Below are 18,362 nucleotides of genomic sequence, written 5' to 3'. Positions count from 1 at the left end.
TTGATTGAGGCACATTGCGAATGATGACTGACACCAAAGTTGACTTTATTTACAAGACCACCAACAGGAAGCAAACACACCACTGTTGATTTTATTCACAAGAATGCCCACATGATGCATGACGATTCAAAACAAACCAAAAAATGGCTCTGACTAGACTCAACAGCTTTTACTCTTACAGAAAAATGTACCAACATTTTGCAAGATTCTGAGTTCGGTGGCCATTTTAAAGCAGGGTTGCCAAAGATGACTTACTGATCGCAACAGAGACCGTTTGTACACTTGTCGTTTGCATCTATGGGTGTCTGGCTACTTGGCTTTTGTCAACAATTTAGAATGCATGCAGCTTTTCTTTGTGTAGTTAAAAAAATAAATAAAAAGCCTGACACTGCATATTTAAGTCAATTTTGTTTCAGCTTAACTTTACAATTGTCTTGTCATTGAGAATGTCTCAAATGATTCCAGTTTGTATGCACGATAGACTGCCAATGCCAATGTTTAAAATGGACCACTTGAATTCAGTTCACAGTTTAATTGCAGTTCAGTGGTACACACACAATTACAGTACAAACAGTTCATTTCATGATTAAAAAAACAACAGTAAAACAACAATATTGCAAAATGACGCGGCGCTGAGAGAGAAAGAAAGCGGCATCATGCAGATAGCCAGTGTGCACACCCAGTGAAAAAGTGGAGGGAGGGAGGGAAGGAAAGAAAGGACAAAAGAAAAAAACGCAGTCATACTCTCCTTAAATGCTGGCTGGGCGCTTTGCCCTCGCCGCATCCGCACCCGTCCGTCTCGTGTCGGCCGCTCATCACGGGCGAAGGTTGGCTCCCCCCACGGCCGGTATTCGACGTTTGGACTCATCCTCCGCCTTGTGCCACTGCAAAAAGAAAAACGGCTCTGTTGCATGCGGTTCACTTCTGTGGACGTACTCATTACCTGTCTATTAAAGCTTGCTCCTATTTTAAGCTCCCTTCATTAATAGCGTATGCACACATGGATGTTTTTGTTTTCTTTTTATGTCTGTTCCTATATGAAGAATTCAATGCTTATAATTTCTTTCTTTGTCGTAAAGTGCTTTGAGCTGCATTTCTTGTATGAAAGGTGCTCTACAAATAAAGTTTTTTATTATTACCCTCTGGTCCCGCGGTCCTGTCCAGTCCCTCTCTGTGCAGGCACTCGTCCGATCCAGTGCCCCAGCAATCCTGAAAGGCAGACATATTGTGTTGGTTTTGGCAAGGGGAAAAATTCCACTAGCACCCCCCCAACCTAGACTAAGGTAAGTTTGAATCAGGTAACTAGCGGCACGCACGGGCTGGCGCATGTCTCATACGGCCCTCCCGCATTGGAGCAATCCGAGTTATGAAATGTTTAACCCCTTACAAAAAGGGAGGGAGGAAGGGAGGGAGGGAGAGAGCGAGAGGAGATGAAAAGAGGCTTTGGTGCGCACTTAAGCGCAACCAGCCAGTTTCCCCTGAGTAGAGCTGGCTTGGCCCCGAGAGGAAAAAAAGAGGAAAACGTGACGTCACGGAGAGCGTCACGGAGAATCTCCTTGTCCTCGACACCGTCGACGACACTGGGACCCAGTCTGGCAGACATTATACCCTGGTATTCCACAAAGGGCAAGGTATAGCCACGTTCCACCCTGAGTGCACCAGGCCATGCAGGTACTGCCGGGCGCGTTGGAGAAAGAGAGCGAGAGAGAGAGAGCGAGAGAGAGGGGGGGGGGGGGAGGGAGGGAGGCAGGGGGTGTCTGCTTTGCCGATTCGTATCTAGAGGGTCACAGCAACCCAAATGCCCGTGCGTGCTACTAGTTACCCTATTCAAATAGACAGGGGTAGGGAAAGCACAAAAGAAAAACCAAAGTCATACTCCCCGAAACACTGGCTGCATCTGCACCCATCAGTCTCGTGTGGGCCGCTCGTCACGGGCCAAGGTCCGGGTCTGCTCCGGCCGGTGTTGGACTCGTCTTCCGCCTCGCACAAGTGCAAAAAGACAAACGGCACTCAGTTGCATGCAGCTCACTTCTGTCAACGTACTCATTACCTGCCCCCTCCCTGGTCTTGTGGGTGCAGCCCAGTCCCTCTCGGTGCAGGCTGGCGCTCGCCCCATCCGCTGCCAGGTGAAAGGCAGAAAAATAAGGAAATCAAATTAAAACCAACAGTGTGTACACTACGCTTGCAGATTGGATTGCCATGTCACCGCCTCTGGCCAGCCTTGGCCAGTCGTGCATCAGGCTCCTCTTCAACACTTGGCGACTGCTTTCTTTGGGTGATTCCTTCCTTTGCACCCCGCTCACCAATCGCGGGTCTGGTGGCCTCCGTCCACCAGCTCTTCGTTTCATACATCGTCTCTTCCACCTAGCAAGACAAGCACAAAAGTCTCGCTGCGCCGTCGCTTGCGCTTGCAGTCGCTTGCGCTTGCAGTCGCTTGCGCTTGCAGTCGCTTGCGCTTGCAGTCGCTTGCGCTTGCAGTCGCTTGCGCTTGCAGTCGCTTGCGCATGCAGTCGCTTGCGCAGTCGCTTGCGCTTGCCGTCGCTTGCGCTTGCCGTCGCTGCGCGGTCGCTTGCGCTTGCCGTCGCTGCGCGGTCGCTTGCGCTTGCCGTCGCTGCGCGGTCGCTTGCGCTTGCCGTCGCTGCGCGGTCGCTTGCCGTCGCTGCGCGGTCGCTTGCGCTTGCCGTCGCTGCGCGTTTGGCACTCAATGAGGGCTGCACAACATTTTGGAAAATCAATGATATGGCAGTATTGGGCCAGACCACTGCATTGAGGCAAGTTGTGCAAAATTCTTGGATGGAGGTTAACTATTTGATCGCAATGAGATCAGTTAGATGAGTTAACTTTAACTTACATCAATGACTTATCGTCTTAACTCATTACAAATAGTTAGGCAAGAAAGCATGTTTCATTTGAGACATGAAAAAAAAAAATTCTTTGCTGTCTTAAAGTGCATGTCAATAACCTAGACCACCATATGGCAGTTTTCCAATACACGTGCAGCCCTACACACATGTCACCATTGGTGTCCAAATGGCAGCCTCGGGGCAACTTGATCAACACACCACACGACTGAACACGACACTGCTTTGTAGCACTAAATATCAATGGCAACATTTCGTGATTGATTTAATGAATTTGCGTCAAAGAATTCAGAATTTGTTTCAGTATGCAGCCCTCAAGCAGACATTGGGACACCGCTGGTGTAATTTAAATAAAAAAAAAGAAAAAAGAAAAAAAGAATCCATTTCACACGTTGAAGCTGCGCAGGTCGACGCCTCCAGGGAAGCGGGTCTCCCTCACAACTCGGCGACGTCAGAGCGATGCCACAGTGGTACGTTCACCTCTGATCAGATCGTGTCACATCCCGGTCGCCATCTGCAGAAAGAGAAACAAATGTTAGAAACACAAACAGCACCCCAAGTTGTCGGTCACTTGCTTACTTGATCACAGCGGCTAGCTACGATTGGTGAGCATCGCCCGGTCGGATCGGGCCGTGCGCCCCCCCCTTTCGCGTCCGGCCTGCAAATGGCAGAACATGCAATGAGTTGGGCGCTGCTCGCATCATTACGTCTTCCTCGTGGACCGGCTCGCCCAAACACCGCCCCCTACACCTAGAGAACAAAGGACACACAGCTTAGATCAAGCACGACAGTGGTAGGTTAGAAAAAGACAAAATGTTACCGTCTCGCTCCAATGCTGCCCTACACCTAAGGGGAGAACAAAGAACGCAAGTACCACAGCGGTGGTAGGTTAGGGTTAGATGAAGTGCAACAGTGGCAGGTTAAAAAAAGACAAAATGGTACAAGTCAAATTGCAAAATTGGACATTCGGGATCAGCTCGCTCCAACGCCGCCCTACACCGATGGGGGAGAACAAAGAATGCAGCAAGTACAACAGTGGCAGGTTAGAAAAAGACAAAATGGTACACATCATATGGCAAAATTGAACATTCTGATCCACATCAAAGTTTCGTTTTGTCTCCGTCCACGTAACCACGTCCTCCCCCAAGTGAGCCGTCAATGGCAACAAAGCACAAGACAACGCTGGATCCAGACAAGCCACAACCACAGCACACCTCTTAAGCAAGACCAACCATCAGAGCCCCAAACACTGGCCACACCTGCAACCTTTCCGTCGTGCACCCATAACCAAAGGCAACCACACTGCCCCCTCCTGGGCACATGATCCGCAAACGTCGACTTTTGCAGCGTGCTGCTTGATTCTTGACTTGATATAGCATTGCTCCTTTGGATAGGCCATTGCTCCTTTGGATAGGCCATTGCTCCTTTGGATAGGCCATTGCTCCTTTGGATAGGCCATTGCTCCTTTGGATAGGCCATTGCTCCTTTGGATAGGCCATTGCTCCTTTGGATAGGCCATTGCTCCTTTGGATAGGCCATTGCTCCTTTGGATAGGCCATTGCTCCTTTGGATAGGCCATTGCTCCTTTGGATAGGCCATTGCTCCTTTGGATAGGCCATTGCTCCTTTGGACAGGCCATTGCTCCTTTGGACAGGCCATTGCTCCTTTGGACAGGCCATTGCGCCTTTGGACAGGCCATTGCACCTTTGGATAGGCCATTGCGCCTTTGGATAGGCCATTGCACCTTTGGATAGGCCATTGCACCTTTGGATAGGCCATTGCGCCTTTGGATAGGCCATTGTGCCTTTTCATATGGAATTATACTTTTCCCATTCGGCTCCTCTAGCAGCCTACAAAAACACACAGCCATTAATTGTGTGCTGGGAAGCTAAAACTCGACAACCATTGTGTGTTGGGAAGCACAAACTCACCTGATTTAGGACTACTCTTCCTCAGTGTCCTCAACATCACTGAAAGGGCTCCTTCAAGAGCCTCCTGCTTGCTTTGTATAGAGGGATGCTGGCTGGGTGGCCTTTTTAAGTGCTACAAAAGACAAGCAAATTATTGCAACAAAAATAGACATTGAGTCGAGTGCCAATGGCATGATTTTTTTGACCAACAATTATCCATACTAGGAGTTTTACATTTGAAAAAAATTATTATATTGTAGTAAGTTACGATAATTTATCAAAATTGTAGTTAATATTTTAATTTGATACATTCTAAGTAGTTTTACATTTGAAAAAATATAGAATCATTACATTGTGGTAAATTACAAGAATTATTAAAGATTATAATTCGTATTTTAATTTCATCATCTACAACTCACCTCACATTGGACAGATGATCCAGGTTGGCGGCGCTGCGTCCAAAAGGGGAGAAAATAACCCACGCAAATGTTTGTTGCGTAACGGAACGAGCGGGCGGGCGGGCGCCATCTTTGAATGGATTTGGTCCGATTTGGACATGACGTAACATATACGTTGCATTCACCAGTTTGCATGACACGGAAATGGCACACGCATCATATAAAAATAAAAAAAATGGTTAAGTTGACTAGAGTCAAACTAACATTTCCCTTAGTCCGACAAACACGCGCTTATCGGCGGCGTCATTTACGAACCGTCTACAGACAGACGAATGAAAAAAATGCTGGCCAGCATGAAAAAAAACAACCGCGAAAGGCATTTAAAATACCACCAAAACGCGCAACGACGCGACGCGACGCAAAGTGGATTGTGGCGTGCCGTGTCGTGTCGTGCCGAAACCTCAAGCACTCCCTAGACAGCGAAAATCCTGCAAGAAATAATAAATGGCATCGTAAGAAACTGCAAACATTTGCTCACGGGCTAAATGGCCTGCGGCCTACAATTTACCTCCAGGCCCACCGTCGCGGTGGACGTGACGTTGCCGAGTCACGAGAGTACGACAATCCTGCGACAAACAAAATAAATTTTAAAAAAAGGCTTGTGAGAAAAAGCAACAAAGCGTGCCGTCGTGAGAAACGGCAGGAGACGACAAACATTTGCTAGCATGCTCGCTTATCTGAGAAACCGTCCGCCGCCGCCGCCGCCGCCGCCGCCGCCGGCCCGCGCTCGGTGGCACCTGCATATGATAACTCCCCTTGAGCGAGCACACCTGTCGTCAATTGACCTAAAGCCCTGACGTCACATCCGGCGATTCAAATCTTCTTCTCCTGATCGTCCAACGGCGCTCGGCACACTGACGCCACCAGGTGGTCGCCTGTCATGGTGACTACTGTGGAAAGGGTTGCTTCGGACTATCCGTTGAAACTTTCAACACCGAACATGTTTGGATGGAGGATACCCTATCAATATGACCAAATCTCCTTTGGTTTCCGAGCAGGCTCTGGTCGAGTGGTTAACGCCATTGCCTTCAATCAAATGAAAATATTTGTATCGAGAGTTCACCCTAAAATGAATTGTTCTTGCAAAAATTCTGCCGCCGTTGCAGTGCTCCCGTGGACTCATTTTCAAGTCAGTTGCTAAGAAACACCACACCGTTGCACAGAGACAATTCTTACTCTCCATACATATACAGGAATAGAACTTTACGTCTTTTGTTGTAATATAACTGATTTTAATATGGAAGCTGGTGTAACACTTAACAGATTTTTGTTGGTGGTGTGCCTCGAGATTTTTTCCAATGAAAAGGTGTGCCGTGAATGAAAAAAGGTTGGGAAACACTGCACTCACTACACGAGGTAAAAAAAAAAAAAAAAGAATAAATAAATAAAGGGTTAATTGCACAATAAAAGCACATTAAAGCTTTACACCGCCATTTTCAAGTGTACCGAATAACAGGCCACTTGATTAGGGAAATATCATGGTCAAAGGTCACAGGTGTCAAGCTCTAGTCCTCTGGGCCGCGTCCCAACATGTTTTCCAAGTGACCCTCGTCAAGTGCAGGTGCGTGAAAACTTTTAGCCACTTTCACGTTCAAAAGGAGCTAAAAGTTTTCACGCACCTGCACTTAACGAGGGAATCACATGGACACTCCATTAGGTATACCGCCATTTTCAAGTGTACCTAATAACAGGCCACTTTATTAGGGAAATATCATGGTCAAAGGTCACAGGTATAAAGCTCTAGTCCTCGGGGCCGCATTCCAACATGTTTTCCAAGATTGCCCCGTTAAACACACCTGCGTAAAAAGATTCTGTTCATTTTCACGTTCTGCAGGAGCTAAATGTAAAAAATGCATACTAAGCGAGGTTCCAAGTCTAAAAGCTCATTAACACTTGGAATTGAACCAAGTTCTTCCCGAGTAAGAACCTGTGTCACTAACCAGTCTGCTATATCGGCCTAGCAGCCCTGAGCCGTATGCACTGTTTTGTCCTAGTGATGTGCATTCCAGTTTAAAGTGAACTGAATCTTTAAAATTGGTTCACTCAAAAGGTTTGTTCAAAAGAATCGTTCACCAAGTCGTTCGCTACACTTTTTTATTTTTTTTATTCATTTTTAACCTTATGTAGTGTACGTATTGAAGTGTCCATGACGTGTTTGTCTCGTGTATTGCTTAGTTGTGATGTTATTGAAGTTAAAAAAAATCGTTTGAACGAATCTTTTGAGTGAACTGATTCTAAAGATTCAGTTCACATAAAAGAACTGGAATGCACATCACAACCGCAGATCTCTTATTCTACAGGTAGGCGCATGAAGCATCCCGGGATCACTAGCACCCCCTGCCATAAGGCTGGAGAACCTTTTTTTCGTAGCCTCCGTAAGGTCTCTTTTCAAAGACGTTTTGTTCATCTAAAGAAACACGTTACAGACAGATGACAAAAAAACACTAGATATTATATACATCATCTTAACGACGGAAATTAATTAATATGTATGTATAGATGACCATGTGTAAAGCATTTACCCCTAACCCTAATAATAAAACTGTGCCAGTTGGTGTGCAATAAAGCATGAATGACAACAAACCACTGATATATATTATAAGATTTTTATTTTTCTGTACATGTGCTGAGAAGAAGTGGGGTTTTGATCAAAATAATTCTTGTGATTTGTCTTTCTTGTCAAGCCACAGTGTCTAATGGTGCAATCTCTGTTGGGGCTCGCAAGTCTGGAGAAGGGAAGATCATGCCCTGTCTTTGCAGATGTTTTATGATATCCAAAATGGAGTCCAATTCCAAGCGGAAAGCTTCCAGCTCTCTGGCTTTATCCATTGCAAGGCATCTCCAATGATCCACTTGTGACTGCTGATCGCCCGTGAGCCATGAACCTCCAATGATCTGTAGGAAGAATTTGGTCACAGTTCACACACTAATTTGCACCATGGCATGATTTGTCTCAACCCAACCTACCTGGTTCAACTGCTGTTCTCTGTCTTGGTGTCTCAGCTCCATGGTGAGGATCTTTGCCTCCAGGGTACAAAGGAGTTTCACCTCTGGATTCTGTGCTTCTTTGGCTTCCTTCAGTTCCTTTAACAGTTTGCCTAACTGAATTCCAAAAACAAAAAACCCAACAGTTCACATTTAATACATTTCCACAGGTGCTATATCACTCTGGGTGGTACTTGAACTGAAAACTGTCAAGGAGGGGTAGATGAAACGACCTGAGTCTCCAAAGCTGCCTCTCGAGTTAAGGATATTGCAAGGGCATCTTTGGCCCCATGCATCTCTTTCAGCTGATCTTGCAAAAGCTTCACCATGATCTGTAGAAAAATGAAAATGCATAAATGAGTAAAAGGACATTATCATTGATTCTTCAGAGACTTAAATGATCACCTCCTGAGTGTTCAGTTCGTTTGTAAGTTGCGCAACCTTTGAAGAAGAGTGCTCCATGGCGTGAGCGACACGCAAGTGGTCCAATGCCTTGAGGTTTTCTGCCTTTAGAGAAGAAATCTGCTCCAAAAAGTGATCCCTTTGCCTGAACACATCAACGCATATTCAGTCAGACCGATGCTATCGTGGAGCTCGAAAGTCTTTCACGCACTTGCACAGGTCCTCCTGAGCTTGTACGACATGCGATTTCAGTGCCTCCTTTTGCTGCTCATATTGAATCTCGAGCTGCTTCATGTCCTCTCGAAGAGCGTCATTCTCCTTTAGCACCTCTGTGATGTGACTCCCTGTCCGATGTAATTACAAAACAAAAGATGGGTCACATATAACATTTCACATTGTAAATGTTGTGAATAATGTGCGCCCCCACACACACCCCAAATAAAATGCTTATCATTCTTAAAGTTACAATATTTAGTTGCATTTCTCACTTGCACGCAACGGCTGCTCGGACTACACAGAAACCTTTCTTGCCATTTCTCACATGGGTACCTGTAAAGGCTGTGGGCTGGTAGGTTTTCTCACACTCAGTGGGAGGGAATATTTCTTCCTCTGGATATAAGGCTGATTTGACCGGAGATACTTGTTTGGACTCTTTGGTTTGTGAGTCTTTTTGGCCGGAGAGCATGTTCCTCCTCTCTTTCTGCAGCCTCTCCACAGTACGGGTCAACTCGTGAATCGTTTGTGTTTTGGTAGCCAACTCTTGGTTGAGTCGAGTTATGCGGGCACTTTGTGCTTCCTCAGCTTGTCGCTGGTGTCGGGTCGGGCTGTGCAGGGTCTGCAAGGAATATATATATGACTTCTCACTTATTCGCTCAATTACACTCAATACACACACGGAATCAAACTAACCTTTTGTTTGACTTGTTTTTTGAGAGTTTCAATCTGATCCTGAAGAACAATTTCCTTCTGCTCGTAGGCTTCCTTTACTTGCTCAAGCTCGACCTTCATTCTTTCAACTTGCGACATCCATGACTCAGTCACTGATGTTACTTCCACATCTTTTTTGCGCTTCAGCTGCTGCTCCAATTCAGATATCTGATGCTCGTAGCGCAGCTAAATGGTAAGACACAGGTATCGTACGACTCGAGTGATATAAATCAAAGACAGTACAAATGGAATAGTTCGATGTGTTTCGATTCAGAGGGATTACGCTTCGATTCAATATGGTGACACTACTTTGTAACTATTAAATTACAGCTATTAAAAACAAAATACTACTGACAAGCTTTCAAGAAATATGAGTTATACCTTGGTGTCCTGAAACTGTTTCTCCATAGAGCGTAGGTTTTGTTTGGCCTCTTCATCATGTCTCTCCATCTCTTCCTCAATATGTTGAATCCTACGTTCAAGCAGGGTGTTGATGTCGTTAGACTTCCTCCCAGTGGCCCTATCTCCTTGAGCATCTGCAGTGGCTGCAGCGGCGATGAGAGCTGGCAATGAGTTTGGGTTCCTGGATCTTAGTATTTGCTCTAGCTGCTTCACCTGCTCAAATCAAAGAGACTTTTGAGCAATTAACATAATTAAATCTGACAAGAAAGATTGTAACAAACTGGCTTATGACAGACAAACCTGTAGTTCCAAGTCTTTCATCCTTTTAAAGTCTGTTGTTTTCTCTTTTGATTGTACCACACTAGTTCTTTTAACCATCTGGGCTTTCATATTCTCTACCTGAAAATTAAATGAAAAATGATAGCTTTCGTGTCGCTTTCACAATAAGTGCAAATAGGGGACATCATTAGTTCTTGGCTACTTTAATCATCTCAGTTGCTTGACAGAAACTGACCTGATCTTTAAGTAGATCAATCTCTGTTGTAGCAGCCTTCAGTCGCTCTGTATCTCTTCTGGACAACACTTCCTGGTTTTCTGAAAACCACTGGAGCTGCTTCTTAAGTGCAGCGACTTCTTCTTTGTACGTTTCTTCCGGTACACTGACTGGCATATTCAAAAAAAATTGTACCAACACAAAATAGACATTTATAAATTACTCTAAGGATTTTCTAATTAAAAAGAAATATTATATAATTATTTCTGCTGTTTGTTGTCAGTCCTACCAGAGTTGGAGATAGTCTGCGCTTTAGCCATATCTCTCTCCTTCCTGATTAGTTCCATGTCCAGATGCAGAGCCTGGTTCTCCTGTTTCAGTTTGTGAAAGTCTTCCGACAGTTTGGCCTCATTTATCTACTTGCAAGAAACATTTTAATGCTCTTTCAGTAAGCTCCAAACAAGTTTACAATCTAAAGTAAATGTGTGATAGTGACACTTGCCTGAGATATATTAATGTCAGCTAATAACTCTTTAATACGATGGTCCAAAGAGCTTGAAGATTTACTGAGCTGCTCTCTGAATGAGGTGGAAAACATGGTCGATTAATATTCAATAGATGCAATGGTTGAAAAAAAAAAAGTATTTGCAAAAGGGCACAATGCTTTGACTGCAGTTTATAAAAAAACAAAAAAAAACCACCTTTTAAATTGTTCACCTTTTAAAAGTCGCCACTACGGCATAGCCGATGCCCCACACATCACTTACCTTGTGAAAACCAGCTCACTTTGAAGTCTTTGGTTTTCATGAAACATGGCTTGCACGTCGGCCGTACTCTTTGCCCGCTGAGTTTTCAGCTGCAGGTAAAGCTTCTCATTCTCCTGTAAAATGTCACCCTAAAGTTAAGCTTTCTGTGCATATCAGACAAACAAACGATGGATTATGGGAGCACTAACATGTTTCTGCATGCCAGCAAGCAAAGAATGTAGATACAAATTTAAAACCAAATATTGGGACTCCAAGAATAAAGAAAAAATCATAACATTCAAGAATGCTTACTTGTTGGTAACCTTGAATGATCACCTCCTGGTCTTTTATTTCTTTATTAATCTGTTGCAGAGTTTTCTCAGTTGTAGGATCCGCCGTCTTTGTCAGTTGAAACTTTTTACTGGCTTCTTCTGCACTCCGCAACTACAATGTTGAAAAAACATCACAGCTTGTGGTTAAAACATTTTCAAACACAGCTATTATTAATACAAATTTATCCTTCCCGTGCATATACAAGTAAATTACATTCTCCTGGAGAATGATGAACAAAATAGAAAACAAATCATATGAAACTGGCTTGATGAAGCTTTTTGTTGCTGTACTTGGTAACCATAAAAGAAACACTGCAGGTGTTTATGGCTATCACAATAGCTCTATTTATAAATATTAAGGTTATTATTAGTGTTCTATAAACACAAACCCTGACATAGGTTTTCTCACAAATACATTGTGTTTTGTCCATGTTTTAACCTTGCTCTGCAGAACATAGTTTTGCTGTTGGAGCTCCTCTTTTTGTTCCTTCATTAATTGCAATTCCTTGTCCCGCTGGGTCAGCTGACCTCTTAGCTCCTCTATCTGGGAAATGCTTTTCTGGACATTAAAAAAAAAAGAAAAGGAAAAATGTGTTGAGAAATGGCAGAATGCAAATACAATCATAAAAAGTCAATCTCATTTTCAATCTTGATTTTGCAATGATTCCACTGAAAGCATCTCCTGATTATGATGCATGTTATGAAGCATGTCAAACAAGCACGTTGAAACATCAAGAATTAAATTAAGGAGTATTCCTGTGACTAATTCATCGCATTCATTCTATTCTCACAGCATTGCCACCAAACTGTTCTAATTGTTTTATGCAAGCATATCTTACAGCACTAGTTGGAGCGTTGGTGTGGAAATGCAACTCTTCACCCTTCATGGGAGGATAAATTAAGGAGTAGATTTAGACGTTTGTATGACAACAACAGGACGGCAAAAATCGTACATCTGTTACTTCCTGGCAACTGTTTGTGGCCACCTGCTTTTGAAGGACATTCACCAATGACTGGACAGACACCACGAGCTCACTGCTCATTTTCTGACCTTGGTCTGCAAAATATAAAAAGTACAGCGTAAATGGTGAGATGAATGAAGTCATCAATCATCTACAGTTTCCTCAGAATGAGAATTTAGCATTTAAAGGCTTGTGTGTAAACCTGTTTGGTTGACATCTTTTTCTTTGTTTTTCACAGTTTTGGGGCTGGGCTTTGTTGCTCTGGAAACTGAAGGTTTGGTTGCAGCAGCACTTTTATTCGCTCTTGGCGATCTTTTACCCTCAACTTTCTGGACTGTTGGCGTTGCCACCAAGGGCTTCCTTACCGACAACATTGAGGGAGGATTGCAAGTATGGCGAAGGGGTTGCTACGAGAAAATACAGAGAATGTGTTTAGATTTAGTTTAAATCAGAGTAAATGCCACGAGCTAGTACAACTTCATCCCATGAAGATTTTACAATATATTTACAATGGAACTTTTGAATTTGAATGACCATCTCACAGGTTCTTTCTTTTCTTTGCCAAGCTGAGAGGCGGCGTAAGGAGTGGAAATGTTCTGTTCCTGCATCAGTCTCTCCACTTCTTCTCTAATACGCCGTGTCAAGCCAAAGTTAGAATGTTCTGGCTGGATGTATTGAGAGCTTTTTAATGTCTTCACTCCTTTCAGCTTCTTTGACTCAGCCTTCTCTGCTTGCTCATGGTGTTTCTCATTTTTGGTCAAAACTTCAAAAGTTCTGTCTAATGGACGGCTGGGCTCCTCGTCATGCTCACTAAGAGATGTGACAAACAAACAATTACTGTGTATTAATAACCAAATCAAAACTTATGCAAAATACTCAGCACATAGTAATGGTGTAGCTAGTGGATTCAAGAGCCTACTATATGCAAATAGTAAAACTCAAGCTGAAATAAACTGCATTATATAATCGTACTTATTTTGATTTATAGTCTTCTTTTAGGTAATCATATCCTGTATTTGAGTCAGACAAATGTTTTATGTCAGTAATAGCTTGTCTATGAGGAGCATTGTTAATGAATACAACAGAGTGTCTGATTGCTGAGAACAGTTTTGTCACTGACCTGGATGGTCGGATAGGTCGCATCAATTCTTCAGCAGTAGGTAATTCTAGATATAGAATAGATATACAGAATATTATGTATATAATATCACACATTGTTATTAAAGAAATAAGGACTAACTGCACTTAATTGACACTGAGCTACAGCTACAACTATTGCAAAACAATATTGTCACTTTAAATGTGGCTCTCAACACAAATTATTATTATGATAATCATATTTAATTATGTCATTATTGTGTTTTATTTCATGACATATATTATAGAATGCTAACATTAAAAAGGTATTGGGGGGCTAATTTAAATAATGAATTTATATTTTTTAAAGAATTCATTCTATTGGTCAATAATCTGGAATACAACTCTTACATCAAACAGTTAAGATATTAAGATAAGTAGAGTTCATAATACGATACCAGACTCATTGGTAGTGGCACATTCAGGTGACTTTGTAGTTTGCTGACATTTGGAGGACAAAGCAAGTGGTCCATTGTCACTCTCATTCCATTCCAGTGACAGATGATGTTGTTTAAGGTCATCTGACTCCTCTCCAGTATTAATCTGCCGATAGGCATTGTGAAGGGCATCCATCTCTGATCCTGCACTCTGTACATAGAACAGGTCTGCCAAAAAGCAAATATATAAAGCTATTACCACAATCCAGGCATTTATAGTAAGACCTAATATATATATTTGTTTAAATCTCTTATTATGCATGCAGTTTTACCTATGTCCTGAGAACTTGTTACTTGTGGTACTTCTTTCATTTTGCCTTCAATCTGTCCTTGGGAGGCATTGTATGCATTATCTTAAGAAGAAAAAAAAAAAGTTAAATGGATTTGATACGTCAGAGATAACATAAAACATGAAATGTTGATGCTTTTATGCAAAAAAGCAGTTTACTAGATGGTGTTGAATCCACTGTGCAACTTTCTCTTGCCTTACCTTTTGTAATAACTGGAAACATTTTTAACTTCTGAAAAATAAAAACAGCCCAAAGGATTAAACATTATTTCCCCTTACAATTTTCATTAGATGAAAAACAAGCAATGTGCTTATAATGAGAAAAAGATGAGTATCATCGTCATCTAGGAAATCAAATAAGCCTTTGCAGAGTTGCAACGTAACACATTCACACAATGATGACAGCAACCAGCTGATTCATACACCGATGACATATGCCATCTGGAGCATCTCGAGATTCTGATTCTTTGAAACATGTGACCTGACAGTGGAAGCCAGACGAGCAATCTTCCAAAATGCCACCTGGACCCAAGAGGGTCCATTGGGTTAATGGACAGCACCGCTGGGACTGTGCTGTCCATGATTAACCCAACTGGGCCACCATTTAGAAAAAACTGTATGACATAAAAATTACGAACCATTACTTCAGAATCCTCATCTTCAAAATCCTTGTTGCACTGTGGCAAACCTAGGAATGTGGAGAAAGCAAAGATGTGATGTAAACACGAAGATAAAGACAAATAAGAAGCCAAATACATCCATCCCACTTACACGGAGAACCTCCAATCTCGTTTTGGTCATCATCATTCAGATCAGGTAGCTCCTCTGCAATCCTGCAGGGATGATCACCATTTCTCATTACAATATAGCCTACAGTTATATCCCAAATTATATATTCATGCTCTGAACAGATCATGAATTAAAGTTAATTCTAATTTGGATATCTTTTAGATGGCAATGACCCATGCAAAATGGAAATGAGTAAAATTATTCATAAACCTTATCACTTACATGCATACTTTCTACTGTTAACGTACCGGTTATTAAAATACAGCGGAACCCGAATGTAGCAGACTGTTACGGGGGAGAGGTCGTTTGTTAACCGCCTCTTGCATTTTAAAGTATTTTCATCATTTTTGCTTAAGTACTGGGGGTAAGTGGTTTGTCAATGTAAAGCAAATCTAAGATATCAAAACGCTATATGAAATCCTACTATCCATACCTGAGGTATGTAGTATAACTTGTGTTGTCAACCTCTTTGTTCAACTGAGAATAATCTATATTTGATGAAGCACGTGCTTCGAGTTCTCCAAAAAAATTGGCTTTTTCCTCTTCTTCCACCAAAGTGTCCAATCCCTCACTTGAGGTTACACCTGTCATAAGAATAAGCAGACAATACAGTATGTTGATAAATCTTTGATGAGCTCATGTGATTCTTGCTTTCTTGCAGAGGTGTCAAATCCAGTTCTAGAACCAAGCAGTGACATCAATTCATTGTAAATCGCTACCTGTTCCTATTCTAAGGCTGCATTTGTTACCTTTCCATGATGACAGGGTACCTTTCAAGGGTTGAAGACTACTTTTTGATGGTGGCAGCTGGTCATGTAAATCCACCGAGTCATCTGAAGCAAACTAAAAAGCAATCGTTGAGTCAGTGAGAAATACATACCTTGCTGTTGACTTTTAAATGTTGTGCTTGCACACCCAAAATTTTAAATTGGCGGATGTGCATCTGTGCTCCAAGTATAAATCTTGTGTATGAGAGATTGAAGAATTATGAAACCATATGATTGAAGTTTTGTTTTTGTTTTTTGGGGAATCTAGAATGATATTACAATAGTATTTTATGAGCAGACCTACTTACCTCCTTTGAGAACAGTTCATCCAGCTTTTCTTTGGCCTTATTACGAAACATTATGATGCACTTAACTTCTCTGAAGTCCTGGCAATGAGAATGAGAATAAGAATGTGTAAGTAAACCTCACAGTTTGCATCTTTCACCATATCTGTGTGACTTTTCTCATGTTGGTATGCTTTCCTAGATTGTGCTATGTTTCCCAAACTTCAATGAGCCAATGCACACTTTTTCACTACAAAACTTCTCAACGCACACCACCAAACATAAATCATTTGATGATGGAACCGCAGATTAATTGTGGAAGAACATTTACTGTATTTGATCTGCCTGTCACTTTAGGTCACTGGGATAAGATCGTTGAACAACATTGTTTGTGGAATAGCACAAAAGCAAACAATGGTGCCTGCACGTTGCTCGGCACGCAACACTGCAACCACAAGAGAAATAGTAACAAAAATAGCTTTTTGCTCTTTTATATACTAAAAATGTGTTGCTAGCTTTTAGTTTATCTTGCAGACGGTACTGTGTTTAGAAAGGAAATCCTCCTGGATCAGAAGCTTTCATTGACGCTCAGCAAATTGTTGGTTACGCTCCATTCACACTGTAGATGAGTAATTTATTCACTATGCTGTACTTCTATTTCAGTAAGCATGTTCATGCATGTAATTTAACTCACTTAAAACATGCGACATACAAAAAAAAAAAAAGCATATATCCTTCCTGGACACTTTGAGTCTTTGATAGTTCCCGCCGTAGAAATATAACGCTGCCTGGATTAGAATCGCCCGTTTCCTGTGAGCGTCAGCCCAGCCGCCATATTGAGTGTGGCAAATCCGCACCCAAACCAATGCAACTCTCTACTTCTCAATGCCCCCCTCACACACACACCACTGTATTTGGACAGGCACTAAATACTTCATATGTGACTTTTAATTTGATCGATGTTCACTGCCATGTGGCGTTTCACGACTCAACATTAATTCATTAATCAGAATCCAAGAAGTAACTTTTATTTTCACCCAAAATTGGACACCTGCATCAAAGATAATAAAAAAAATCTACGTGACAAAGTTAACCACATGAAGAACAGCCACTGCGCTGAGCAAATGACTGCTGCAAGATGGCGGCACCTTGACGTCAACATGTCGCGGAGTGAGATTTGTTGAACGATTCGTTTGAATGAATCTTTTGAGTGAACTAATTCTAAAGATCAGTTCACTTAAATGAAGCGGAATGCACATTGCTAATGCTTTATTTATTCCCCTTGGTGTCAGTGTTGAGCTATGGAGCAGGCTTTTTTTTTTTTTTTTTTTAAATCAATGGGTAAGCAGTCCATCGCGAGACATCAGAAGTAATCTAATAAACTGCTGGAGTCTTTCCTCGCTTTCTCTCTTTTAGAGGTCAGAGAGGATCCATATGAATTCTGTTTTCACCTGCCTCCCTATGTTGTTGTCCTACAAAATCCTTCATTTGACCAAGGATATGCATTATGAAAAAAGGAGGCATGCAGAAAATGTTTTGTTTGTTTGATTGGTTTTGTTTTGGTTAAAGCACAAAATGTAACCACGGGGGAAATTATGCATATTACCTGTTGTATAAGCACTAAATTGTTATCTTTTATTTTTCTTCAATTATTATTGTGCGTCCCAATCTATACATAATGTAATTTGATATGACTGCTTTATGAATTAATCAGAACCTCAGTTTCCTCCCAAAACTGTTTTAAATACCCAGTGATTGTGTGGTATTCTTTCAACAAAAAGTCACAAATATTACCTTGATTGTGCAGGCAATTAAAAAAGTTATGTATGAATAATGCACTACTCCTTTTTTAAGAGCCATTAACATTCATTTCACAAAGGACATGTATCATCTGGAAATTTTCATGTTGTAGCTCACATTTAAATGTGTACCAGTTTTCTGCTAATGGAATCTCTGTCCTCTTCTGTCATACTGACATTGGAAGCATTGTCACTACTGTTAAAACTGGACAGTTACCTTCATCCTACCACACACCGGCTCCTTATTCTGATTTATATTCATAAGAGACACCTCTTATAGAAAGTGGCTTATGAGGTTGCACTTCCATCAAACATAATTGGTGTGACCTTCACGAAGACATAAGTGCACTTTCTGTAGCATCTAACCTCCGGTTTTTGATTT

The 18,362-nt window shown here is 42.0% G+C and overlaps 2 protein-coding genes across 7 annotated transcripts; both read right to left on the bottom strand.

Annotated features, from left to right (window-relative positions):
• Positions 1 to 24: 24 nt before the first annotated feature.
• On the bottom strand, positions 25 to 7,085 carry LOC148392165 (uncharacterized). The gene is made up of 5 exons (XM_088387100.1): positions 7,026 to 7,085; positions 2,207 to 2,804; positions 2,051 to 2,119; positions 1,140 to 1,980; positions 25 to 884 (listed from the first exon to the last, which is right to left on the bottom strand). Exons 1-4 carry the CDS (start codon positions 7,083 to 7,085, stop codon positions 1,907 to 1,909), a joined length of 801 nt encoding a protein of 266 aa, XP_088243226.1. The 3' UTR covers positions 25 to 884; positions 1,140 to 1,906.
• A 736-nt stretch (positions 7,086 to 7,821) lies between these two features.
• Positions 7,822 to 17,014, bottom strand: cep162 (centrosomal protein 162). 6 transcript variants are annotated; one of them, XM_088388009.1, is made up of 29 exons: positions 16,876 to 17,014; positions 16,206 to 16,283; positions 15,880 to 15,973; positions 15,564 to 15,714; positions 15,113 to 15,174; positions 14,980 to 15,029; positions 14,543 to 14,573; positions 14,325 to 14,405; positions 14,014 to 14,220; positions 13,599 to 13,644; positions 12,988 to 13,288; positions 12,681 to 12,885; positions 12,470 to 12,573; positions 12,356 to 12,397; positions 11,956 to 12,075; positions 11,497 to 11,628; positions 11,206 to 11,318; positions 10,941 to 11,016; positions 10,728 to 10,854; positions 10,460 to 10,608; positions 10,246 to 10,344; positions 9,925 to 10,158; positions 9,526 to 9,729; positions 9,166 to 9,451; positions 8,828 to 8,960; positions 8,620 to 8,761; positions 8,448 to 8,546; positions 8,197 to 8,331; positions 7,822 to 8,124 (listed from the first exon to the last, which is right to left on the bottom strand). In XM_088388009.1, exons 2-29 carry the CDS (start codon positions 16,254 to 16,256, stop codon positions 7,909 to 7,911), a joined length of 3,690 nt encoding a protein of 1,229 aa, XP_088244135.1. In that variant the 5' UTR covers positions 16,257 to 16,283; positions 16,876 to 17,014; the 3' UTR covers positions 7,822 to 7,908. The 6 variants fall into 6 exon arrangements, with proteins under 6 accessions (XP_088244135.1, XP_088244140.1, XP_088244137.1 ...); XM_088388014.1 differs by having other exon boundaries at positions 12,503 to 12,573; XM_088388011.1 differs by having other exon boundaries at positions 15,901 to 15,973.
• Between the last annotated feature and the right edge of the window lie 1,348 nt (positions 17,015 to 18,362).

Source organism: Syngnathus floridae, chromosome 10, assembly GCF_059516105.1.
Source record: "Syngnathus floridae isolate MCC-2025c chromosome 10, RoL_Sflo_1.0, whole genome shotgun sequence".
NCBI lineage: Eukaryota > Metazoa > Chordata > Actinopteri > Syngnathiformes > Syngnathidae > Syngnathus > Syngnathus floridae.
The sequence above is the reverse complement of the archived record's forward strand: the minus strand, read 5'-3'. Positions and strand labels throughout refer to the sequence as shown.

Excerpts from the sequence above, each read along its gene's own strand:
- LOC148392165 (XM_088387100.1), bottom strand. The coding sequence starts at position 7,085 with ATGCATTTTTTACATTTAGCTCCTGCAGAACGTGAAAATGAACAGAAT. Across the intron at positions 2,805-7,025 it reads AACAGAATCTTTTTACGCAG|TTAACCTCCATCCAAGAATT; the intron begins GTGTGTTTAACG and ends GCGATCAAATAG. Across the intron at positions 1,981-2,050 it reads CAAGACCAGGGAGGGGGCAG|GCGGAAGACGAGTCCAACAC; the intron begins GTAATGAGTACG and ends CACTTGTGCGAG.
- cep162 (XM_088388009.1), bottom strand. The coding sequence starts at position 16,256 with ATGTTTCGTAATAAGGCCAAAGAAAAGCTGGATGAACTGTTCTCAAAG. Across the intron at positions 10,159-10,245 it reads TGAAAGACTTGGAACTACAG|GTGAAGCAGCTAGAGCAAAT; the intron begins GTTTGTCTGTCA and ends TGATTTGAGCAG. Across the intron at positions 8,961-9,165 it reads CCAGCCCACAGCCTTTACAG|GGAGTCACATCACAGAGGTG; the intron begins GTACCCATGTGA and ends TACATCGGACAG.